The 26,254-nt window shown below is 43.9% G+C and overlaps 2 protein-coding genes and 1 long non-coding RNA gene across 5 annotated transcripts in view; 2 read left to right on the forward strand and 1 right to left on the reverse strand.

Moving 5' to 3' along the window:
• lrrk2 (leucine-rich repeat kinase 2) overlaps positions 1–9,065 on the reverse strand; it is a 44,420-nt gene extending 35,355 nt beyond the window's left edge. The window contains exons 1-11 of one of the 2 annotated variants that reach the window (XM_063197033.1): positions 8,894–9,065; positions 8,549–8,631; positions 8,011–8,120; positions 7,718–7,806; positions 6,242–6,376; positions 5,778–5,912; positions 3,643–3,774; positions 3,045–3,164; positions 1,545–1,765; positions 986–1,071; positions 330–436 (exon numbers count right to left, since the gene is read on the reverse strand). In XM_063197033.1, the coding sequence (XP_063053103.1) occupies positions 330–436; positions 986–1,071; positions 1,545–1,765; positions 3,045–3,164; positions 3,643–3,774; positions 5,778–5,912; positions 6,242–6,376; positions 7,718–7,806; positions 8,011–8,120; positions 8,549–8,631; positions 8,894–9,053 (1,378 nt within the window). In that variant the 5' untranslated portion in view covers positions 9,054–9,065. Of the gene's footprint in view, positions 1–329; positions 437–985; positions 1,072–1,544; positions 1,766–3,044; positions 3,165–3,642; positions 3,775–5,777; positions 5,913–6,241; positions 6,377–7,717; positions 7,807–8,010; positions 8,121–8,548; positions 8,635–8,893 lie in introns of both variants that reach the window. The other variant, XM_063197032.1, reaches the window with a different exon arrangement.
• A 273-nt stretch (positions 9,066–9,338) lies between these two features.
• slc2a13b (solute carrier family 2 member 13b) lies at positions 9,339–24,130 on the forward strand. Of its 2 annotated transcripts, XM_063197035.1 has the most exons (11): positions 9,339–9,423; positions 10,109–10,590; positions 11,142–11,301; positions 12,412–12,617; positions 13,679–13,787; positions 15,093–15,256; positions 15,606–15,723; positions 16,643–16,768; positions 17,607–17,728; positions 18,157–18,309; positions 21,574–24,130. In XM_063197035.1, exons 2-11 carry the CDS (start codon positions 10,143–10,145, stop codon positions 21,789–21,791), a joined length of 1,824 nt encoding a protein of 607 aa, XP_063053105.1. In that variant the 5' UTR covers positions 9,339–9,423; positions 10,109–10,142; the 3' UTR covers positions 21,792–24,130. The 2 variants fall into 2 exon arrangements, with proteins under 2 accessions (XP_063053105.1, XP_063053104.1); XM_063197034.1 differs by lacking the exon at positions 9,339–9,423 and having other exon boundaries at positions 9,830–10,590.
• A 43-nt stretch (positions 24,131–24,173) lies between these two features.
• On the forward strand, positions 24,174–25,004 carry LOC134446795 (uncharacterized). The gene is made up of 2 exons (XR_010034498.1): positions 24,174–24,325; positions 24,513–25,004. It is a non-coding gene; the product is annotated as an uncharacterized LOC134446795 (long non-coding RNA).
• The last annotated feature ends 1,250 nt before the right edge of the window (positions 25,005–26,254 follow it).

The raw sequence follows: 26,254 nt of genomic DNA on the forward strand, positions 1-26,254 counted from the left end.
TGGGGGGGCAGGGGTTGGTATGTGTGTGTGTGTGTGTGTGTGTGTGTGTGTGTGTGTGTGTGTGTGTGTGTGTGTGTGTGTGTGTGTGTGTGTGTGTGTGTGTGTTGGGGGGGCAGGGGCAGGGGTTGGTGTGTGTGTGTGTGTGTGTGTGTGTGTGTGTGTGTGTGTGTGTGTGTGTGTGTGTGTGTGTGTTGGGGGGCAGGGGTTGGTGTGTGTGTGTGTGTGTGTGTGTGTGTGTGTGTGTGTGTGTGTGTGTGTGTGTGTGTGTGTGTGTGTGTGTGTGTGTGTGTGTGTGTGTGTGTGTGTGTGTGTGTGTGTGTGTGTCTCACCACTGCGCTGTATGAGTGTGCAGAGTGCGGCGGCGGAGGCCTGGAAGACGCCTATACAGCTGGAGTGGAGCAGCATCGCCGCCATGATCTTCCTGTGGACCGGACCCCTAACACACACACATGTACACACACACACACACACACACAGAGTCATAAAGGCACAAAGACGCATAAAGACTGTATTTGTACCATTTATTTTCTTACCAACAATGTTTTTGTATAAAATGCACGTGATTTTATGTAAAATGCTGTGATTTTCATTGCTATGCTTGTATACACCTGCCTATTTCTGGACACCAGATGGTCCACTATGCCTCTATGCTAAAATCTGGCACATTTACATGTACAGTATGTATATGTTTATTCATGTGCAATGTCCTGAAATAATAAAAAGTAAAAGAAAAGAAAAGAAAAGAAAAGACCACACACAGACACTAGGTTGGTAAATGACAAACATATTGAAATGCTGTCTGTGTTTGTGTGCTTGTGAAAAAGGGAGCAAATGAGAGAGAGAGGGAGAGAGGAACTCAAAGAGAAAGTGAGAGAACATACAGCAAATGTATTCAGTTTGTGTGTGTGTGTGTGTGTGTGTGTGTGTGTGTGTGTGTGTGCGTTCGTGCGTGCGTGCTTGGGTGCGCGTGTAAGTAAAAGTATACCTCCCCTCCTGCTCTTCGCAAACGCTGTTCCAAATGTGCCCACCGCCGTGCAGCAACAGGCTGTCAAGTGCCAAACATGCTGCCTCCTGCACAATACAGCACAGCATAGCAGGTGTTAGTGCTGTTCCCAGGTCAGATTTAGGGACCTTTTCTGCCTCATTCCTATGCTAGTTGAGTTTGTCTTTTATGTACTTATACTTCTGATTCATTTCTGTTCTATTCCCTTGAATTTTTTATTTTTGTCATTTCATGGACAGCCATATTTTTAAGCCATTTACAAATACTAGTACAACTATACATCAAGCATATCAAGCATATGCTACTAAATCTATAAAATACAACAAACTCTTTAAGATTTTTTTTTTACTAGAATGTAATAACACTGTATGTCTACCTATCCCTACCCCTAAGATACTGTGAAATAATGCTACATGCCTTTACATACTATATTGAACTGATTGTGCCTAGTCAATGTAACAGGGACAGTTAAATACCTGTAACAGAGTGTAACTGTAAATGATATGAGCATAATTTCCAAAGACATAAAACATAAAGTGACCTGCACGGCAGCGTCTGCAGTGTGCAGCTCCAGTGCTGTACAGGTGGCCTCCATCCAACACAGCCCCGGGCCCTCCTCCACCCTCGCCTGAGGCCGCCTCTCCACATGGGGCTGCCTCTCTCCTGCCACCAACTCCTGCTCCTTCTCCTCCTCCACCTCCTCCTCCTCCTCCTCCTCGCTTCTCTCACTCTCCAGCGCTTTGTTCAGCACTATCGTTTTTGCTGGAGAGAGAGCAGGGAGATTCAGAAGTCATGGGATGTGATTTGTCAGACAAACTTCAAATCATGAAGGAATGAAAAATAAAGTTCGCCACACCTGTCTTTATTTTTCGTTCCTTCAATTCACTTCACCAAGAACAGCACGCAATTTTAAGATGAATGTGTATTTTTTTGTTCTTAGTTCTATAAACTTCAATTCATGTTCAGATTTGGGATTTGCTACATATAGCCTCTCCTTCACGCCCCTAATACTTCAGAGCTTTGTTCAGCACAATTGTTGCTGCTGATGAGAGAGTGAGTAATGCAGTAATAGGATTTGATTAGGTGTCAGACAGATTGTCAGACTTGTTATTTATGTGCAGATTTTGGGATTTGTTTGCTTGGCTGTCACACCAAACTCCTTGAGGGAATGTGTGGTGGTCTGCCAAGCTTCCCATAAACTGGTAGTTATCTGAAGAGGGATCAACAGGCTTCTTTCAATTGCCGTCGTCTGTACTAGTAGGCCATAGTGCACTATGGGCGTGTGTGTAGAGGCAGGGACTGGATTCCAATATGCGGACTTCCGTCCTCCCTTGCTCACTTGCCTGTTTGTGACCTCATGATGACGTCACCGAATCAGGGTGGTGAATGAAGAACAGTCCCCCAAAAAATGTTTTGGCTAGGCTGACAGCGGGGAAACTTTATTGTTTTCTCCACAGAGACGGGGTGTCAGCAAAATGCGAGGCCACAAGCACAAGTGGAGGACAGAAGTCTGCATATTGGAATGCACCCAGGGTTTCCCCCAGCAGTTCATAGTTCAGGAGTTTAAGCAGCCATCTGGGCAAAAAAACGCCTCCCACCTTGACAAGCTCTCATGACAAGAATGCATTGCAAAAGTTGCTTTACGAGAATTGCATAAGCTGGCTAGCTAGAATTCTCATAAGCCTGCTCGCTTATTTATTTATTTTATTTTTTGTGTGGCATTTCATATCTCATATGAAATGATACAGCATAGCCTTCTCAATCATGGTAGTCATGTCTTGGACACCAGAGACCCCCCCCCCCCCCCCCCCATGTCTTGGATACCAGAGACCACCCCCCCCCCCCCAACACCCCTCCAACTTATATGACAATATACAGTATACAGCATATCTGTGGTAAACACTGAGAGGGGAATATCTGCACCATTACCGTCTCTGAATGTGTGCATGAATATAATGTACTAAAAAACAGTTTAGCAGAAGACTGAGAACCACGATCGACAGACAGACAAGACAGACAGGCAGAAAGTAGATGTACTTACTGAGAGCGGCTAGACAGGTGAGGGCCGATGCTTGTAAAGTGGCATTTTCAGGGTACGTGAGGCACGCCTTCACTGTGACCCCGTGCACTCCATTCAGCACCAGGATATTGTAGTAACTCTCTGTGAATCAAACACCGTGATTGGAGCAAACAATACAGTACCAGCAGCTTGGAGTGCATGAACAGCGGGCAGTCACTAGCCTATTGGCCTTCAAATGAATCTTTTGACTCCACATCATTGAAACGCATCTTCAATTCAAAATTTGAAAGTAAAAAAATCATTGACTAGATTAAAAAATCATTTCATAGTAAAAAGTATTCTACTGTACTGTAACTTTAACTAGCTTCGGGATCAATAAAGTTACTTTCCTCTAGTAACTATACCGCTATTAAATAGTCATGCTATTAACCAATTCACTGGGTAACTAAGCTGCCAACCCAGGTTCGATTCCGGCCCGGGCTATTTGCCGAACCTTCCCCGTCTCTGTCTCCCCACTCATTTCCTGTCCCTCTGTAACTGTCCTGTCACAATAAAGGCAGAAAAAGCCTAAATATCTTAAAAAAGAGCTTGAGTGATGTCTGCAGTGAGTTCTACCCACCAGAAGTGAACTTCTTTAGGAGGCAGCATCCGACCTGCTGCAGGGGCTCTGAGTGTGGGAAGGCCAGCATGGCCTGGCTGACTAAACAGTAGCACTTCTCCTTCTTGGACATGAGGATCTCCACATTGCTGGCTGTAATGACAAAAACATGGGTACACACATGAACACACACACACATGTGCACAAACATGCACACACAGACACAGACACAGACACAGACACAGACACAGACACAGACACAGACATAATGCTGTAGTTAAAGCCTGGCATAATGCTGTAGTTGTAGACCAGTAGAAGCTTTTTGAGACTGACAGAGAGCTATTTTTAGGATTCTTGCACAGCTCCTTAGACCAGGTGCGTAGGAGTGGAACCACTGGGTCACTGACGTTGAGACAAGAAAGCTACCGCACACTGTTCACATTCTATTGAGCATAACGTCGCAAGTACAGTAAAACCAGAGAGAGTAGAGAGAGAGAGGTTCCACTGGCCCATTGTTTCCGGGTTCTATTGTTGCAAGGGGGAGGGGGGGAAATCCCCCTTTAGGCAGACCTAGGCAGACCTAAGGACTGTTCTATTCAATGCTAGGAGTATTATGACACGCCCCTTTAGGCAGACCGGAACCTGGTCACGTTAGGTGCCCATAGCAACCTATTACAATGGCATATCTCTATATACTTAAAGAATCTCTGGTAAAACACTGCAAATGTGAACAGTGTGCGGGAGCTTTCTTGTCTCAACGTTGAGACTGACAGAGAACCATGCCCATGCTAACTCCCACATTTAATCTTGAGCCGGTCGATGTATGAATGCACATGACAAATCAATGGTAGCAACAAGTTAAACTTGTTTCTCTGACTAAACCATGAACATGTGTTTTTCCTCAGCAGCAATGTCCTCTGTCAGTGACACGTCATTGGCTCGTAAAATGGTATGAATACGGGCCACACACGGGCAAGCAATCTGGTTTCCAGTGAAACTGGTGCTCTGTCTTTAAAACCAGGCTGTGCTGTATGTCTGACAGCCATAGCATTGGGTAGCCACTGTCCTCCAACACAGCCCTAAACACTATAAATATCAGATTATAAACATGGAAACATTTTCATGTCAAAGCACACAATTACACAAACTACAGTCAATTAAGCAGCTTCACAGCCAACTTAATTTACAAGTTGACATAAAAACCCCAAACACTGCTAAAATCATTAAGTATGACCAAGCTTCTGTACTGTCTGCCACTGTAGCACTCGCTCACAGCATGGGTAGGATGGCTTGTTAAAGCACCACAGGAGTTGCAAATGAGTCTATAAGCTTTTATGGGCCAAGCTGCTGGCTAACGGACTACCTCTGAGGGCTCCTCTAATACAGTGTTTCTCAACCTTTTTTTAGGCGAGGCACCCTTTCAATTCATGAAAAATTTCAAGGCACCCCAAACACATTTGTAGACGTCACACAACCTACATTCAAAGTTGCAGCTGACTGGGGCGACCTATATTTACTTTATTGTGCGTAAATGGCAGATGAAAGATTCCACTGACTAGCATTAACTTATCAATTTAGACAAATATGTATCATATTACATACTTTATTCATCAGCCACGTTCCCAAGGCACCCCAGAGGGGGCCCCGCGGCACCCCAGGGTGCCCCGGCACCCCTGTTGAGAAACACTGCTCTAATACCATGTTGACACAACTCAAATCAGCTGAAACGCCTGGCCCCCAGAACTGTGCTGCAAGCGACCAAGGACACAGAGAACCTACAAATGTGAAAGAGAAAGCATGAAAGCCCACCTGGGAAACTCCAATTCCCATTGTCATTGTGACACAGCACTCCACAACACACAAGTGTTCACTGCACACCACACTCAACGAAATTGCATTTTATGCATCACTTGTGCAAGGGAGCAGCCCCCAATGGCGCCCCAAGGGAGCAGTGCGGCGGGATGGTACCTCAGTCATGGAGAAGGATGGAGGAGAGCACTGGTTAATTACTCCCCCCACCAACCTGGCGGGTCGAACCAGCAACCTTTGGGCTACAAGTCTGACGCCCTAACCGCTTACCCATGAAGCCCTACGTACAATCTACACAGAAAACCTTAACAAACAGTACTTATTCCCCGAATTCCAATGCTGCTTACGTGGTCCAGCGAGTGGCAGCAGGGCCCTGAAGGCGTGCAGCAGGAGCTCCTGGTTGTGTCTGAAGGTGTGGGCTGCTCTCAGGATGACACTGTGGTCCTGGCGGTCCACAAAGTCCACCAGGTGCTCCTCAGACACTGTGTAGGAAGGACATAAAGACATGAAGTTGCCACACCATCAGCCAGATATACATAGGTTAAAGCGAATTAGACCGTATTTACTAATATCCAAACACAAAGTTTAAACACATTATACATGAAAAATATCATAATAGATCAATATTGCTAGTAACACAGTTGCAATTGCCTATCACATTGCTATGGTCACGACAGGGCAGAATTATATCATGTATCACACTTTGCATGTATCATTAGTTGAGCAAGCACAACAAAACAAACATGTCTTTTAAATGTTTTTTTTGTTAGTTTTGAATGTTGTTAATGTTTGCAGTGTCGCAGTAGCAAACCTCTTTCAAGGAGCACTTGCAGTGCCCGACAGCCCCAGAGTTGCACATCTTCACTGTCTGGGAAAGTCTTCAACCCTTCCACGACCAGGTCAAACACATCCACATCTTCCTCCAGCACCTGAAGCATTATGTCAGCTGGTGAAAGAAGAAGAGTACATTTTTTACACTGTAGAGCACTGTGTACCCTGTACTTAGCCTATCAAACGCTACTACTAAGATAAAGTGTATCTACATAACGTTTCATATTCACACACATTCAATTACCCTTAATCCAAGTGCTGCAACTGAAATATAATCCAAACCACAATATAATCTGTTTACATTTCCACCAGCATATGACAACGTGTTTGTTTATCTTGAAGCCAAGGGAGGTGCATTGAGGCACTAGTCAGTGATTTGAGTTGCCGGCCCTGAAATCAGCATCATGTCAGCTGGACAAAAAGGGATTGAACATGTTTAGTACATCTACATGTAACAACATATAGTATTGTACAATTACACTCTAGGCTACAATCAAACACTAATACGTAGTTACAAATGCATAATTACACTGTACCTCACAGATGTAAAATGCAACCAAAATAATAATCTGTTTACATTTCCTCATGCGTAGGCTACAGTATTGTATGGCAATGTGTTATTTATCGTGCAGCCAAGGGGGGATGGATGCATTGGGGCACTAGTCAGTGATTTGTGTTGGCCAGCCTCAAAGTCTTTCATTGTACGCTGGCACAGCAGTTAATAGCCAGCGAGTCTGGGGCTCGGATGAGCTAGTGAATAGCTGTAGTGTGCAGCACGCTGCTGCATTATGCAATACGGGATCTGTATGTGTACCCTGCTAGTTTAGTCCATGTAATCTAATGGCCTCAGTTGATAAATTAAATCCCAGGAACCAAAATCTGACCTACATGAGACTACTACTACTGAACGTCTCCTTAAGTGGACGCAGCCAGTCTGTGTAGGCTCCCATTCATCCTTTAGCAGTAGTACACCAAAAACATGGTTAAACAATTCCTTACTGTTACAGGCAAAACTGACATAAGGAGAAATAAAATATGAAATACCGTTTTACACTTTGCAAATGATTTTTGTCTACAGTGACTAAAGCCAGTGGACAAAAAAAACAGCTGAAGATATGCAGTGGACAAGAGTGTAACATAGCCAAGTGCCTAACAGAGAATGTGCAAAGTACAGGAAAGAACTCGTAAGTGGACGTTAAGTGGTTGGCGATAGGACGGAAAAGTGTTCCCAGGAAAAGTTGGTTCTTCAAGAGCTTTGAGAGGGTTAAGAGCAGAGGGATGGCCCTGCTCCAGCAGAACCAGACCAACAAAGCAGAACCACATATCTGCTGACTGAGCTGTATTGTGTTGTTGTATGTATGGCGAATTGTTTTTGGACATGTGATTCAGCACATGTAGAGAGATGAGCGCCCGCCGTCTCAATGCGGCAAAAACGTGGTAGATCTAGCCCACTTACGTGATCGCAGCAGGCCAGTCAGAGCTCGCAAGGTGACTGTGACGATCCCACATTCAGTGATGTGCATGGCCAGCACCTTGAGGACCTGCCTGTCGTACACACACACGCACACACACACACACAGTCACCAAAAAATGCTAGTTTTACATTTATTCATAAATTGCAGTAATGACTACACATTGTGTAATTTCCCACTCCACCTGACTTTTTGGCTTTTTACCCATCTATTACACTTAACTGAGTTGGGTAAATTACTGAACTACCAGGACTACTTGGATCAATCTCAAACTTACTGGTGAACTCCCAGGACTTCCCAGTCCTTGGATAGAGCCATAGGCCGGGCCAACTTGTCCAAGGTGGTCGGGCATATTTCCACTAGCCGGCAAAGCAACGACCAACCCACCTGCAAAAATGTGAAAGTCAGAGTTTCCCTAAAGTGTCTTCGGAGCTATTGCTGGCAGCTACCCAACTGGGAATCCCAAGAAGATGTTTAGTAAACCTGCTAATAGACAGCCTACAAGTGTCATACAGCTTATAAAAAATGAGGATTCGAGGCTGGTTTATTATCTCATTTACCATTTATTTGGCTAAATTAATCCCCATGCAGTGGTAAGTAAAATTGATAAGAGATAGCCCACAGGTGTCATTTAGCTAAGGAAATAAGGACAAAGGCTCTTCTATTAGGTGATTTCCCACTACCTCAAGGTTAATTTAACCTGGATTAGGGACTACTACTTAGCCTGGTTATAACCTGGATTACTGAAGCATCTTTTTGGAATCCCCCTACACCACTCCACATGAATGACAGGTGTGATGATGCGGCCTGCTTACCTGTTGGACTCCCTTGCTGCTGGAGTAGGATGTCAGTACAATCATCAGTGGCATGTGCGCTTCTTTATCCTCGAAAAGTTCAGCTGCTGGAAATAAATCCATTCATACTGTAAGCCTCATGCTCTCACCGAGTAAAAAATAGACCATACGCTCAGCCCATTTTGGAAACGAAAGCGTGGTCAGATATAGAAAAGTTTTACAGAGCCTCTTGGTTGTCACCAGTGGCATGTCTTGCAAAGCCAATTTCAACTGTAAACAACTGAAACATAAAGCTCCATAATTTGAAGGGGAGAGTTGCAACCACAACATCAGAAAACAGATCATGTTACTACAACCACAGCTTACCACAACCATCTGTCTGTGCCAGGGAGAGTAGATCCTCCATGATTTGAACCATGGTACCTAGCTGTTTCCCCTCCTGTAGATTGCCTAGTCTCACGAGGAGCTTTTTGAGTCTCTCCTCCAAGTCCTCCTTATTCACCATATTCCTCTTCGTCGAGCTCATGCTTTGTTGTTTTTGAATGCATGTACAACCCCGTTTAGATTAAATCAGGTCGCCTTGCAACATTGTTGCAGCAGCAGCGGCGATGCTAAACTGTTACAGAATGTACACACAGATGTGGAAAACATTCCAGAAAGTTTTCTTCAACGCCACATGACAATCCACTCAACGCGGCAGTTCCACAAATGGAAACAACATATGGTAACATATTTGGACATTCATTTAAGCCATAGTTCCTGTTTGTTAGAAGCAGTCTGGGGGTTTCGTTTCGAAAATCACAGCCCCTGAAGACGACAGGCGTGCCCGAATCTATCGCCAGATGAATCATATGACTCCTGTAACTTCGGAACTTCCTGTTTGGGAGAGCCGAGAGGTAAGAAACATGTTGCTAGCCCAAACATCTAGCCTAAAGTTGCGTTTTATTTTGCTACTGTATTTATGTCAAAGCTACTTTGTACACTGAACATGCAGAAGCCACGGTTAGCACTACCCCTGCTGCTAAAATAGCCTACACTGATGCCGCCTGAACGTAGCCTAGGGGGTTAATAGAAATGTTATAGACTACAATGTATGTAGTAGGCTATGCATTCAAATATGATAAGGTTAAAACATGAAAGATAAGAAAACCTTTACAGATTGACAAATTTGGCAAAACATGCTGACTGGACAGTCTAAGCAGCGTAGGAACTTCGTGCATTCTGCAATTTTCTAAAAGCACTGACAGGTGGTCAGCTGACTGTTCATAGACGCGAAAAGTGCGCGATGCGTTCACATGGTTTGGATACTTTGCGCCTTTAAATATCAATTTCCGCAAGTCTGTAGACACTCCCACCTCGACGTATATAAACAGTTTAGGTTTCATCAATGGACTAGTAGAAAAACAGATAGGAGACTAGTTAGATCATTCAGCGTCTTCTTGCTGTGTGTGCGTGTCCGTCTTGTGTTTTGCACCGCCTTGCATGCATGCCTTTTGTGCTGAAAAGTAGGACAAGTGGTGTTTGGTTTGGTGTTCGCTGTGGCGGTCAGACAGACTGGCTGACAAGCCTTTCTCAAAGCAGGTGAAAATGGACACAAGCTGACACGAGCAAACCAATGGAGCCAAGCGAGACCACCGACGAGCGGAGTCTCATCCGAGTCTCTGCGCACTCGAACACCAACAGTCCAGAAACGGCTGAAGAACCTACTGACGCAGTAGATGGATGTAAGGGTGAAACTCACTCTTTTGTCTACGTGTTGGCATTCTTCTCTGCACTGGGTGGCTTTCTGTTTGGATATGACACCGGGGTGGTGTCAGGGGCGATGCTCCTACTCAAGAAAGAGATGAACCTTAATGCGCTATGGCAAGAATTGCTTGTCTCTAGCACAGTGGGCGCCGCGGCGCTGTCGGCGCTGGCTGGCGGCTACCTGAATGGACTGTACGGGAGAAGAGTGTGCATCTTGCTGGCAAGTTTTATTTTCGCTGTCGGTGGCCTTGTATTAAGTGTAGGTCCCAACAAAGAGGTGATTCTTCTTGGGAGGCTGACTGTTGGACTTGGAATAGGTAGGTTTATTTTTTATTTATTTTTACACAGCTTTGCTTACTGAGGTGGGGAGATCAATTTGTTTATTTAGGCCTACCTTGTCCACATAATTGAATAACAAATATAGGTAGGCCTAAGCAAATAGCCCATGTCAGTATGGAGCACCATCCCCTCACCCCACCCATGATGGTGGGACAAAGATTCCCATTTTATCAGGATGTTAATTTGTGACACAGTGATGCATCAAACTGCAAAACACACAATGTCAGTAGCCTAGAACAGTGTTTCCCAGCCTTTTTTACCTTTCCTTTTTTTACCTTTCCCTTACCTTTTTACCTTTCCTGTGTAGTGCGTACCCCCTAAGCAATTTTGTCATATGATGAGAACCCCTCTCACTCATGCTCTATATCTGTTCCTCTATCCAAATGTCACTACATTCCATATATTTGTTATTATTCAATTTGTATTTATTATTACAAGTACCCCCTGAGGTGTGCTTGCGTACCCCCTAGTGGTACACGTACCCCTGGTTGGGAAAGACTGGCAGAGAGTATCCTCTGTGTTTTCCTAGGTATTGCCTCAATGACTGTACCTGTGTACATCGCTGAGGTGTCTCCACCACATCTCAGGGGAGAGCTTGTCACCCTCAACACCCTGTTCATCACTGGCGGCCAGTTTATCGCCAGCCTCGTAGACGGGGCTTTCAGCTACCTGCACCACGATGGCTGGAGGTATTCACAAAATAATCTTTGGACCTAAACTGGGTCGTGCAGAGTCATCATCTGATAGTGATCTCTTTTTTCCTGTGTCAACCTTGAATGTATTACCGAGTTGTTATTCACATCACCTTGTATTACAATGATATGCAGGGTCAGATTAACACACAGGCTAGATATGGCTGGAGCCCAAGGGGCCCCTGACTGCCCAAAAGTGGAAAAAAATGCCGAGCAACGTTTCGACCTTCAGGTCTTCATCAGGCAAAGTCTTTGCCTGATGAAGACCTGAAGGTCGAAACGTTGCTCGATTAAATCATAAATAGACAAGCAGTGTCGCGGACTTCTCTTTTCACTTGCATTCCTATACATACATCATAACCCAGACAGGGGCCAAGGCTTAATAAATGCTGATTGCATCATGTGACGATGCTGAATATATATTTTTGCCATTACATAGTCCATACAGTACATGGCTAGTTCATAAGACCCTGAGTCAGACCAGACGACTGTCATGCTACTTTCTCTGCTATGATGCGATGTGTGGCTTTGATAACACCTGAATACTCCCACCATCTTTTTCCATCAACCTTTTTCTATATTTAGACTATAACGCACTGAAGATGTGATGTGTTATTCGTGACTTCCTTAGGTACAATACATGCTAAGACTGCCAATATGGCCCATGTGGTACTGCAGAGATCTCTTAGGCTTATGTTATGGGCATCTTCTAATCTAGATCTTTGTTTTGACTCTTTGAGGCATAGTGTAGATCTCTCTGTGTTTTTGGGAATATTGACGTTTGCAGGCCTATGGACCGAACCTGACTCTCGCCAGATACTAGTTGGGTCCCGCCTTGCTTCACAACAACCATCTGGAGTTACTGCAGTTCGGCATGGGAGGCCCAGTATGATACCACTGCGCTAAAGCTCAGTGCTACCGAATCCTAGCCTAGAAATCTAGACGCCCCTAGCGACCACAAATTGAATTTGCTCCCGGGGACAGCTTTTTGCTGTACGGGTCTGGCTCGCTAGGCTAACCGAATCCGATACTGTATGATGCTGAACTGTGCTAGTTGGAATGCGTTACACCGGCAGTGATGCAGTTTGTGTAACCGTCTTACTGTAGGTACATGTTGGGCCTGTCTGTGTTGCCGGCGGTGATTCAGTTCGTGGGCTTCCTTTTCCTGCCGGAGAGTCCTCGCTGGCTCCTCCAGAAGGGGCAATCCCAGAAGGCCTTGCAGGTGCTGGGCCAGATCCGCGGAACGATGGACGTGGACGAGGAATACAACGCCATTATGACCACCGTCGAAGAGGAGATGGCTTCAGCAGGAGGTGAAATAGCAAAATAGGGCCCTGCCGTGGCCAACCGGTCTCTCTCCCAATTCGCTTCCTGTCCACCTCTCACACTGTCCTATCAAATAAAAGTCGAAAAAAAGACCAAAAAAGAAATTGCAAAATAGATAAATAGTGAACTCTGCACTTTATTGACCACTGGGTAGACTTTGCTTGATCAGGTTTGTTAAAGGCACTCAATAAGTCACTATTTCAGACAATGTTGAGATTGGACAATGGTAAATGCCAAGATGCATCCACAATGTAAGGTTGTATTTTTGAATTCCTGAATATAAGTGGTGGTGGAACAGGTTTGTTATATAATCAGTAATTTCATTCAATTACAGATGCAGGGAAATTAAACCTTTGACCTGATATGGACGACAGATCCAACAATGTGCCCATCCAATAGGCCTACAGTGTATTGTAGTCGTATGGCTTTAGAGAATGTCCAGAAACAAAAGGGGACGGCTAGGTGCACTCCACCAGGCTCATTTGATACTGACTAGAGGTAACCTGTAGGAAAAGTGTGTTCTAAAAACTTATTTTGAGCTGCTTGATGCTGACAGTATGCGTTTGGAGTGGACGCACATCCAAGTAAAGAGGTGCCGAACTAAACATGATCAGACAACAAAGAAAGAAGATCCGCACACTGTTGCTGCTCCCAGTTTATTGTACACAGCGTTTCGACCAATCCCATGCTGATTGATGCTAACCCACAACAAATGTGACTTTAGAAGCTTTATTTTTTCAGCCAACATAACAAGCCATTACAACCAACTTTTTTACTGTGAGTTTAACTATATAACTTTAAAGCATATAACTTTGTGTGACGGAGGTGTTCCTGCACAGTTCGGGGCGCGAACCTGCCACCTCGTCAACTGCATCGGTCCGGCAATGGGAGTCACAGTACGAGCGCGCTGAGCTAAAGGGCCGGTCTGGTAGCCCAACGCAACTGCACCGTATTGAGGCTTCGGGAGGGAGGTTTACTAACGTTCCACGCCGAACTCTGCTAGTTGGCCTCCGTTACATTTGGTCTAATGGACTCTCTTTTTCTGCAGATGGTCCAGTCCTGTGTCGGATCCTCAGCAGTCCCCCTGCACGCCGGGCCCTGATAGTGGGATGTGGTCTTCAAATGATCCAACAGCTCTCTGGCATCAATACAGTGATGTGAGTATTGGAGTATTGGGAGAACTCCTGGGGCCTATACTACAAAAGCTGGCTCAGGAGTAAACCAGGTTAAGAGGTAAAGCATCCAATAGAAGACCCTGGAGTCTTCAAGACTCCTGATCAGCTCCTGAACCAGCTTTGTAGTGTAGGCCCTTGAGAATTCATTTTGTTTACAGTGCAAGTGTATGGAGTGTGTGTGTGTGTGTGTGTGTGTGTGAGTCTGCTTAGGGTGTATACAGTATGGTTGTATGAGTAAGCAGCAGGCGTATCCTCCTTATGATCAAAGTGACAGAATGTGCAGCTGAAATCTTGTGAGTGTCAATAAGGTCATACAGTTTTTATATGCAAGAATCCCTGGGGAATCAGAACCGTTATGTGAATATTCTCCTGGGAATCATTGCAGTGCTGCAAGAATGTATAGATTTTAGAGCAAACAGGAAGTTGCTCAATTAGCATGCAGGGAGCATACAGATATCACCTTATAGTCAATACGGTGATATAATACTGTATAGACCAGGGGTGGGAAACCTTCTCATTCGAGGGGCCATTTACATTTTTAATAAGTCCAAGGGACTTACTATGAACACAAACTAGGGTTTCCCCGACACTTTAGGCCTATATCGAAGGCGACCACCTTTACAAAAGACCCCGCCTTTACAAGGTCCCCTGAAAATATAACTGAATTGTATTGCAAATGTAATTTCAAACACTTCTTTACAAAGCATGTCATATTTCATGTGAAACTGCTCAACATTTAAATTATGTCAGCGGCCGGAGGCCGGATAAGATTGCCTCAAGTGGTTCCCCACCCCTTTTATAGACAGATAGCTTGGTACAGTAGAGTAAACAGAGGGTTGCCCACTATCTGTGACTATAACTGTCTAGGTGTTTGAACACTTGCATACAGTCCTGTCAGAGTAAAGGCCAAAAAGCCCCAAAAATACATTGAAAAAAACCCACATTTACAAACGTACAGAACATGCATGTATACAGTACAGACATCCATGCATGTTTTGTACGTTTGTAAATGTGGGCTTTTTTCAATGTATTTTTTGGGGCTTTTTGGCCTTTACCAGGACAGGACAGTATGAGAGGAGACAGGAAACGGTTGTGTGAGAGAGATGGGGTAGGGCTGGGAAATGAACCCGGCCAGACTCGAACCGGGGTCCCCATGGGCAATGTAAGTCCAAATGTGGGGGGCTTAGCGCGCTGTCCCACAGCACCCCCCTTGTAAATGTGGGTTTTATGCAAGCATGCGTAAATGTGGACTAAAAGAAGTGACACGATCTCATCATCTCCCCTCAGGTATTACAGTGCCACCATTCTGCAGATGGCTGGCGTGCGCGATGACAAGATGGCAATCTGGCTGGCGGCCGGCACAGCAGGCACTAACTTCCTGTTCACGCTGGTGGGGGTGTGGCTTGTGGAGAGGGTAGGGCGTCGGAAGCTGACGTTGGGCAGTATTGTTGGTAAGGCAATATTGTCCAGTTTCTGAAAATGAATTAATTGAAAATTAAATGTCATGGCTAGAATGAGAGGATAATATGGGGTCTTTTAGAGTAGCACACTGTAGTTGATGTGTAAGATTGTGGTCAAAACTGGCACTGTAACCAAATTCATAACGCTAAAAAGTGTTGTTCCTCCTTCCGAGGGAAAATACCAAAAAAAGCCAAACAGTGAATTTGCACAATGTTTTTACATTTGAAAATCCTTGCTGTACAGTCTTTTGTTTGTCAACGTAATCAGGATTTTGAATTGAATATACTATGTAGTGTTTATTTTAATGTGTGTGTGTGCGTGTGTGTGTGTGTTTTTAAGGTACTGCTTTGAGTTTGGGCGTGCTGGCTGTTGGGTTTCTACTGTCTGCCCAGACGTCTCCGCCGGTCACGCTGCATCCTGTGGACCCTGCCCTGAACTCCTCCTGCACACAGTACAGGTGCCACAGACAGAGAGTTGTTGTACAACATGTTTTTTTGTTTGTTTTCTTTTAAATATTTTTAGGGGCTTTTATGCCTTTATTTGATAGGACAGTTTGAGATGGTGACAGGAAACGAGTGGGACAGAGAGATGGGGTGGGATCGGGAAATTACCCAGGCCGGACACGAATCGGGGTCCCCGTGGGCATGCTGCGCCACAGCGCCCCCTGTTGCACTACTTCTGAGGAAGATGAAACCTGGTTATAGAGTTCTACTGAATGTGACAAATAAGTATAGCCTAGTAAACCAACGCCACCCGCTGGACGCCGACATTTTTCGGCTGCGAGTGGTCGTTTAGCCTCGTATCGTCGAACATTTTGAACACTGTGCCCTGACTCTGGCGAAACCAATCTCAACGCAGAGATTTGTTTTGAATCAAAGCGGGCGGGGTTTTGAGGGAGTGGCGGCGAAGCTCGCAACGTTGGGAAAGCACATCAACGAGAAACATCGCTGATTGGTCAGAGCGTCGGCCTATAGACACAGGCACGAGTTGAAAAACAACAGGTTGTTCTCATCAACAAAAAACACAAAACTGTCAGCCTACTGATAAGGACTGTTTTGACGAACATACAGTACATTATTACTTCCGTCAAGGAGGTTGTTTTCGGTCGCGGTTGTTTGTCTGTTTGTTTGTCTGTTTGTCAGCAGGATAACTAAAAAAGTCATGAATGGATTTTAGTGAAACTTTGTGGCGTTGTTGGAAATGACAAAAGGAACAAGACCATGATTAAAATTCGGATCACAATCCGGATCCAGGAATTTTTTTAAAGAATTTTCACCGTTGCGGGATGGTCAAATTGGGTGGGTGTAACATATTCTCACTCCCTTAGTGCATTTCTAGTTATAATTTCAGTTTGTACATTATTTATTTTCCTCCAGGTTCTGTGAACCCTGCATGCTTGACCCAGACTGTGGGTTTTGCTACGTTGAGAACGGCACGTCTGTGTTTGATACGTCTTGCATACCTGTCAATCAAGCCAAGCCAGAGGAAGCCGCTATGGGAAGGTAGGAAGCTGAGAGAGTTTCTCTTAACACCTTGTCCAGTGTGTAATGATGGGCTAAATCGATTACGTATCTACAGTCCAGACACCTCACATCAATTTGTCAATCAAGATAAAGCAGGGTTTATACTGGCACTGAGCTGGCCGTGACCGTACAGAAACGAGCCACCTCGCCCCCCTCTGCAGAGGTGAACAGACACCTTGCGGAGCGGAATGTATTGTTCTCCCAGGCTGAAATGTCCATCGTCGGCCCATACACAGGGCAAGGTCCTGATTGGCCTTGAATTGACGTCATCGGCGTCCTTGAATTCTCACCGCGAAAAAAGCGTCACGCGTTCTAATGTCCTGGGAGTGCGGACTTGAAGGCAGATCTATGAACACCCTCCACCTCTGGTAGTGTGGTTCTTGTTATGTCAACTTCGGTGCAGGAAAAGTCTAAACCTAGCTTAAGGCATTGATTGTCTTTCTCTTAGAGTGCTGTAGTCAATGGGTCCTTTCCATTATCCAAACTCCAATCCTCGACTTGTATTTGTGGCCTTGTTGTTCGCTGATGACCCGCCTCAGTGGAGAAAACAATAAAGTTTCCCCCTTCTACCTTCTACAAGTTCATCAAATGGAGATGTGAATAAAGCGAGCCCCTTTTGGGGTATTTCTAATTTTAACACAGCTGGTTTTGCATTTGGCTGTAATAATATGGCTAAATGACATTTCACTGTGCCTAGATTTTACGCTGGCCACAAAATGTGGTACTGTTAACTTTTTTTATATGTATCTTGATCAACATTCCCACCAATCTAATTGCTTTGTGCTGTGATGTTTGTGTCATGTTGTTTTGTCTACAGGTGTTCTAATGTGTCTCAGGAGCAGAATTCGGGGATGTTTTGGGCGTATAATTATTGTCCTACTCGCTACTCTTGGATTGTCCTGTTTGGACTCATTCTGTACCTGGCCTTCTTTGCTCCAGGTGAGGCCTCCTACAATTAATTAGTGATAATCTGATTATTAGTTTTCCACTTATCGTTCATTTACGTGATCATTTGTTCTTATTCGCCACATTTCTAGCTCTGTATGTTATATACTTTATTATGTATATATGTTTTCAGATTTGGAAATGTGTACTAAATATTGAAATTATAATTAATATAATTCAAGTTCTGAAAAGAGACACCATTTGCAGGGTTGGAGAGTGTGCCAACACTGTTCAATGTTACACCCCCCACCCACCTCCCCTAGCCTGGGAAATCCCATGCTGCCTTGCACAGTCGTCCCGATCCGAAAGACATCTCATTAGTGAAGAGGTCTGGTGGTAACAAGGCAACCCCTCCCCAGCTATGACGGGGAGATTCAGACTGTGCTGTAACTGTGATGTCTCCATGGTTCATCCTCTGTTAGGTATGGGACCCATGCCATGGACCGTCAACTCTGAGATCTACCCTCTGTGGGCAAGGAGTACTGGAAACGCCTGCTCCGCAGGGGTCAACTGGACCTGCAACGTCTTGGTGTCTCTGACGTTCTTGCACGTGGCTGAATACCTCACATACTACGGTGAGTTTTTTAATCTACTACTCCATGTAGTGTCTTTGTGCAGATGTGCCTGCTGGAGGGCCCGTTCACTGCTGAAAAGACTCAACTAAATCATATCAACACTGCTATAACATCGCCTTGGTCATTACAATTTTGGTGACGACGATAAGGTTATTACATAGTTCTGTGCAAAGGGGTTAAGTGATAACGCTCCCTTTTACATTCATCTCTGATTTATTCTCTATAACACAATCTTCAAGAGTATTGAATGCAGAAAGTGTTTTTCTACACAATACAGTGAGGAGAATAAGTATTTGATCCCTTGCTGATTTTGTCGGTTTGCCCACTAATAAAGACATGATCATTCTATAATATTAATGATAAAATGTATTCTAATATGGAGTGACAGAATATCAAAAAGAAAATCCAGAAAATAACTTTGAAGAATATATTTTAATTGATTTGTATTCCATTGAGGAAAATAAGTATTTGACCCCTCTAGTCAAAGAAGACAAAATACTTGGTGGCAAAGCCCTTGTTTTCTCATACAGAGGTCAGATGTTTCTTTCAGTTAATGACAACGTTTGTGGATATATTAGAAAGGATTTGTGTCCACTTTTCTTTGCAGATCATCTCTAAATGACTTAAGTTGTATGACTGTAGCTTGCCAAATGGGAGCTTCTGTTCCCTTCACAGGATTATTATAGGGTTAATGTTTGGAAACTGTCTAGGCCACTTCATGGCCTTAATGTGCTTCTGCTTGAGCTACTCCTTCGTTGCTTGGGCTGTATGTTATGGATTATTATCATATTGGGAGGCCAATCCATGACCCACCTTCAGTCTAGTGGTGGTGGGAAAGAGGTTGGCATGCAGCATGTCGTTTACATGTCTCCCTCCATCCATTTCTTGACAATGTGAAGTTGTCCTGTGTCTTGGCCAGACAAACAACCTCAAAACATAATGTTACCACTTTCATTTATGATGTTGGAGAAGGTGTTGTTCTTGGGATCATAGGCAGCATTTCTCTTCCTCCAAACACATCGAGTTGTGTTAATGCCAAACAGTTTGATTTTGGTGTCACCTGATTCCAGCACCTCCCAATCATATCCTAATCCAGTTTGATGTTCATTGGCAAACCTCAGGTGAGCCTGAACAGGTTCCTTCTGAAGCCGGGGTACCATACATGCACTGCAGGATTTTAATCCGTTGTGGTATCAAGTGTTTCCAATAGTTTTCTTAGTGATTGAGGTCCCAGCTGCCTTGAGATCATGTCCTAGCTCCTCCCATACAGTTTTAAGGTGCTTTATCTCCTTTTTTTCTGGTTATTAAATTCCCACAAGGTCAAATCTTGTATGGAACCAGAGACAGGCCTAACATTGATGAGTGATGATCATTTTGTATGTCCTAATATTAGGAAGAAATGCACCAACAGTTTGCTCTTTAATATCCAGGTGCCCGTTTCAGCCTTGTTGAGTTCTAAAATCTTGTTCCTGACATCCTTTGACAGCTTTTTGGTCTGTCCCATGTTGGCGAGTTTAGTTTGATTGATTGACTGATTGTATGGACTGATTCTGCAGATTCAATGTGTCTTTTGTGCAGGTTACTATTAACAGGTGTGTTCAATTCAGTGAACAAGTTGATTGGAAGTACCATTTGATCTGCAGGATCAGAACTCTTAATGGTTGGCAGGGGATCAAATACTTATTTCCCTCAATTACATATACATCAATTATTATATATTCTTTACAGTTAATTTCTGGATTTTCTTTTTGATATTCTGTCTCTCCATATTAGAATACATATTATCATTAACATTAAAGACTGATCACGTCTTTATTAGTGGGCAAACCAACAAAATCAGCAAGGGATCAAATACTTATTCTCCTCACTGTATATCCCGTTGTGTCTGATTGTAATGTAGTGTAATGCAGACAGCCGTGACGTAATTGTTAGGGCAGGGGTGTCAAACTCAAATTGACCGAGGACCAAAATTTAAATCTGGAATGAAGTTGTGGGCCGAACTCAATATTTATTTTAAAAAATGGACAAATTGTGTGCGAATGTACTTAACACTCGTCATTAAATTTTACACATACTTTTTTCCATCGTATATAATCGTTAAAATGTGCTTGCACATATTCTGTTATGAGTGTGAGATGTTTTATTGGCCTGGGTTCACTCATATTCCTGTTCCATATCAAATTCCATCTTCCTGTCTTCACTATGCAATAATGGTGTATGTGGGCAACTGTAATACACATCTGAAATGATGTTGCGGGCCGAAGAAAATGACTGTGCGGGCCAGATTTGGCCCCTGGGCCTGTTTGACATCCCTGGGTTAGGGAGTTGGTGTATGAGTGAGAGGATTTGCAGGTTCAAATACCAGCCTTACTGATAGGTAATGACTGAAGGGTCTTTGAGGAAGTCACCCAACCTCAAATTACTCCATTATTGTATGTACTTTGGATAAAAGCATCAGCAAAGTATAATGTAATGTAATGTACTGTAAATTTAACAACAGTGGGCAAGGAGGCTGTTGCTTTAAAAAGTTCAGGAAGTAGACAGAGATTTTTCACACTGATGAAGGCTCTTGCAGCCGAAACGTCTGTCTGAATTTTTAAAAAAAGAAGAAAAAACTGAGTGTGATCCATTCCCTAACTACTGTAATAGTTTACTTTACGGTACAGTAATTACTGTGTACTTTCTGCGTAACAACAGGGTAACAGAGAGAAGTTACATGGTAGGTAATGGGTAAAAAGGTGGAAATTACAAAGTAAAAACTGTGTAATACACATATCTCAAGAATTACTATGAAACTACAGCATATTTCCTAACCATCTAATAATCTAACTTCTCTGTGTTACCCTGTTGTTACCCAATTAATGGTACTTAAATTGTAATTACCCCCTTTTACCTGTTAGATAGCATGTAACCTCGCTCAGTTACCCTGTTGTTACCCAGAGAGTACACAGCAATTACGTATTTTTTAATTTCATTTCATTTATCCTTAATTTAGCCAGGATTATCCCATTGAGACTAGTCTCTTCTGCCAGGAAGTCCTGGTTAAAACAGCAGCATACATTAAGTCACAGACACAGACAAACACGTAGACAAGAAGGAAAATGAATGTACAAAAAACACATTAAGAAGAATATGTTTACATAAAACGTATTATGAGATAAAAAGTAGCCTATGTGCTGCATAGTCAGAAACAATGGTATGGTATGGTAACTGTACCGTAAAGTAAAGCGTTAACCTGTAATGTACTGTAATTTGCCTCATCAGGAGCGTTCTTCCTGTACTCTGGGTTGGCCTTGCTGGGCTTCGTCTTCATCCTCTGCTGCCTGCCGGAGACCAAAGGGCTGCGTCTGGAGGACATGGAGGGCTTGTTCAGCCAGCAGCTGTGTACCTGTGGAGACGCCGCGGCCTCCGCGCACACACACTATACCAGGGTAAACGGCGGCAACTTCAACTCTGAGAGTGATGAAGAATCGGATGACTAGTTGGCCTTGTCAGAGAAGGGCTGGCTGGCTGGCTTGGTGGCTGGTCTTCACTCTTCTTCTGTCCTTTTTCTTTTGGACACTCTGGGTGACTCTTGGAAGATTCGGATGTCTAGTTGCCTTGAGAAGGGCTGGCTTGGTGGCTGGCTGGCTTGGTGGCTGGTCTTCACTCCTCTGTCCTCCTTGGACACTCTGGAGGGCACGTGGATGGTAGAGGAGGTGGTTCTGGTGTGGGGGACCTTGAGACGCTCCCTTATAGAATGGGCCATGGTTCTAACTGGGTTCTGTTGGTGTGAATGGGTGATTTAGGGTGCATTCCTAAACTGCCACTCTGTGAGTGTGACTGCTCCAGGCACACACTACTAGTAGATTCAAACTAGGCAATACATTCCCATTGTCTATCTTGTTAGTCTAGCACAGGGGTGGGGAACCTTTTTCATTCGAGGGGTCACTTCAGATTCCTCCCAAGGGCCATAAAAGTCCTCCAAGGGCCATACAATGCACACAAACCAAGATTTTCCCCTGTATATTGAAGGCATCCACCTTCAAAACAGACCCCATCTTCTCTAGACCCCCTGAATATAACTTAATTGTATTGAAAATGTAATTTCTATGAGTCCTTTACAAAATATTTCATATTTCATGTGAGGCTGCATAACATTAAAATTATATGGGGGGCCGGATAAAACAGCCTTGGGGGCCATAAATGGCCCTCGAGACATAGGTTCCCAACCCCTGGTCTAGCGGAATGCTCATCTTTTTTTCCTATTCAAACCATAATGTGTTATTTTATTTACGGAGCATCTTATTTTATGTATGAACGCCCCTTAACCGGGCGAATAGACCGGGCGCGACATGAACGAGGCGAGCGACGGAAGTAATTGACTTTGTATTTAGTCGCGCGACAAAAGCGATTCTGGAGACTAGAGGAGCAACAGTTTGTAGTTGAACCAGAGATGGTTTCTAAAGGAGCAACAGTATCTCTGGTTGAACTCCTGGGAATGTTATGGAAAATGGAAATGAGCTATGATGCGGTTCGGCGACAAGGCGCCACAGCCAATGACTGTATAGAGGTCAGTAACCACAGCCAATTGGAATGTTGGAATGCTTGCGTTCTGCTTTCAACCAACAAACTCTAGTCGCTTCAATCGCTCGTATCGCTCTTGCTGCACAGAAGCGATTCTCTGTCGCTTCAATCGCGTCGCGGCCGATGTATTCGCCTGGTAAGAGTGGGTATTGGTAGAACTCGGGTTTGGCTCATGCGAGTGACCAAAGACTCTGCTGTCCTTTCTACTGACCTTTGAACTACTGTATATGCATTCCAGAGAATCAGCACCTTTTTCTCACGCACAAGTTGTTACACAATCAGCACCTTTGGTCACATGAGCACACAACATGTAAAATCTCAGTAAATGTCCATGAATCTCTGAAAGAGAATTCAAGACATTATCCAGTGGTAATGCCACATGATCATGCCTGTGTCTGTTTTTTTATGCATCATGGGTTCCTGATAACAATCAACGTTCATGTTGCTCCTGCTTTTATAAAGAATACAGAAAGAAATGGCAACACAAAATGGCTGGTCTCTGGAGTGCAGATCTAGGTATCTGGTATTTATGTCTCCTGTATTTTTACTTGAACTGAATAAGCAAGAGCTGCTCACCAATGTTCTACGGCAAGTGAACAATGTGACATTTTTGAGAGATGAAAGGACGTAGTCATGGGACCAATGGGCGTAATTTTAGGTGTGGATGGTGGGGACATGTCCATACCAGTTTGAGGTAAACCGAGCTTGTCCCCACCACTTTTTCATAAATATAATGCAAAAAATAGCACACCGGGAGAATTTACAATATTAATGTCCCCACCACTTTCCAAGCCAAACCTACACCTCTGGCGGGATGTTTCTGGTTTACTTACTGACCCAAATTGATGCCTGTATTCACAAACAGTCCTCAAAATACTGTAGAAGTAGCTCCAGTAGCGTCATCCTAAACATTTCTACAATTGGTATCAATCGTAGAAGCTTTGATCTGTACTTCCCTACTGACGGGCTGAGGCTAAGTTGGTGGGTGCCAGAGGGCACTCTAGCCATCTCTATGACTTTGGGTCAAGCTACTTGAAAATAAGCTACTGTATACATCTCCTAACAGAACAGAGAAATAATATGAATATGAGGCCACAACTTCTATTATGAGGTCTACCTGTACCATAATCAAGCACTGTACATGTGTAAAAGTGCTTCCACTGGTTCACATATTAACATGTTCACAAGGTGTTGAGAGTCTGAGATCTCTATGGACACCTTCACTCCGCTGGTGTGTGTGTGTGTGTGTGTGTGTGTGTGTGTGTGTGTGTGTGTGTGTGTGTGTGTGTGTGTGTGTGTGTGTGTGTGTGTGTGTGTGTGTGTGTGTGTGTGTGTGTGTGTGAAGAATGCGTACACCGCTCATGTTTCTTACATTTTCCAGTCTCGAATGGAGCTGGTCCAAATGCACTATGGATCATTGGGAGCGAGTACTACAGTTTCATACATAACAGTGAGTATTGTGAGCACATTTTTTGGGGAGACATTGGTTTGTTGTTTTGTTTAGATTTGGAACAGTTGGAATTGAATTGGGTTGATAACTGCAGTAATGAAATGGAATAATAACAGCAAAATGTGACATGCTGACTTGCATTTTAACTACTCTGTTTGTCCTGTTTCACACCATAATCTGTCTTCAGTTGCCATAACGAGACAGACTAATCTCCATGGAATGCTTTACGGAGGAAACCATACAATCAACTTGGCTTCATCTAAAGATATGACTTTTTTCGCATTAGTCAGCTATGTAGACAGTGTTTGTTAATTTAAGACTTGCTGGCTGGCTTGATGGAATGCCCATAGTTTTGTTTTCCTCCCTTGAATTTATATTCATTATTTCACGACATGAAGTTGACTCAACATCTCCAGACCATCAACATGAAAATAGGCTTCTCATGGTCTATCAATCAGGGACCATATTGTGCAGTACAATCAACGTCATGTAAATGTGTCATCTCAAGATTTGGGAAGCTCTGAGCTTGTATGTCAAAGGGAAAGTTTGTATGTGTAGAGATGAAAATGACTGTTTTTCAATTATTATATGTTGTGACTACAGTAATGTGTAATGGTACAACTTTTTGTATGATTTGTGTTAAGATGACCAAATGAGTTGCAATAAACATAATGAATTCGAGATTGATGCTGTTTGGGAATTGTTTTGGTTGCATGTGTGAGAGAGATACCGTATGATCCATTATGCTTCATGATCATATTTCATTCAATATGCACAGCATTTTCACCGTTTAAAAAAACTTTTAACAGAAGACTCAAGATTCAACAGTGTTTTTGTCAGTTATACTTTGTACAAGGCAATGGAAATGTGTAGACCAAGAACAGCACTCGGTAGTTTGATTTTAGGTTTAAAGTGTTTTTATAAGAAAAGCCAAAAAAGCTACCATTGCTTGACCCCCATAGTCCCCATGAATAAAATTACCCAGTGTAAACATTTAACTAGATTAACTAGCACTTCAGATACTGTCAACAGTCTTCTGGATTTAGGCATCTTATTGCCGAGGGTGCAAGCTGTTGGAGTAACAACACCATTCATTTGTTTATTTATTTGTTTATTTATTTGTATTATTTCATTATCTTTCATTTGCATTGCGGGTCTGGGTCGGACGGTGCGTCAGGCTCCGGGTCTGGGTTAGGTGTGGTAACTGGCTCCGGCTCTAGGTCAGGCAGGTTGGCCAATGCTGACCTTAACAAGGGTGGAGCCATCAAGACCAGGGGCAGGGCTAGTGAGACAGGGGGCAGAGCCAGCAGGATCATGGACGGGATCAGCATGGGACAGAGCCAGAAAGGCACGGGTGCGAGCCGACACTGGACCAGACATCAGGGGTGGCGCCAGCCTGGCCTTGTAGGGTGACACCGACCTCAGGGCAGGCAGGGCTGTTGTTGGAACTGTAATTTATTCTTTATGAGAGCAAACATGTTGCCTTGGCACAAATGTGCCCTTTCACATTCAAGAATTCCTGTTCAAGGCTGCAGAAGATTACTGGACTGTGCGAGGACTTTATCTGTACCAGAACAATGGAATGCACAAACACAACAGAGTTGCATCTCCACATGGCAGGCCAAGGACTGTGTGTTCGTTGCCTGATTATCATAGACTTGCAATCGAGATCCGATCTGCAGCGCCGCCGAAGGTGTTGCGTCACTAGGAGGGCGCAGCCTGGCTAGTGTGTTCGTGTGTTTGTGTGTGTGTGTGTGTGAGTGTGAATGAATTAATCTCTATCCGGGTACGCCCCCTTTTCCCTTTAGCGGATAGAGATAATTGTTATCAGGGAAAATCCTCCAATAAATATGACTTATGGCTATTACATCGTTTAGAACGAGTGGGGAAAATGGTAGCTGACGGTTCTCCCCATCCGCTCTCCAAGCC

This window comes from Engraulis encrasicolus, chromosome 4 (genome assembly GCF_034702125.1).
Source record: "Engraulis encrasicolus isolate BLACKSEA-1 chromosome 4, IST_EnEncr_1.0, whole genome shotgun sequence".
In the NCBI taxonomy this organism is placed as follows: domain Eukaryota; kingdom Metazoa; phylum Chordata; class Actinopteri; order Clupeiformes; family Engraulidae; genus Engraulis; species Engraulis encrasicolus.

What these genes read in the sequence shown, in the direction of transcription:
- slc2a13b (XM_063197035.1), top strand. Translation starts at nt 10,143, where the DNA reads ATGGAGCCAAGCGAGACCACCGACGAGCGGAGTCTCATCCGAGTCTCT. An exon ending in TCCTCCTGCACACAGTACAG is followed by an intron (nt 15,724 to 16,642) that starts GTGCCACAGACA and finishes ATTTTCCTCCAG; the next exon opens with GTTCTGTGAACCCTGCATGC. An exon ending in GAGGAAGCCGCTATGGGAAG is followed by an intron (nt 16,769 to 17,606) that starts GTAGGAAGCTGA and finishes TTTTGTCTACAG; the next exon opens with GTGTTCTAATGTGTCTCAGG.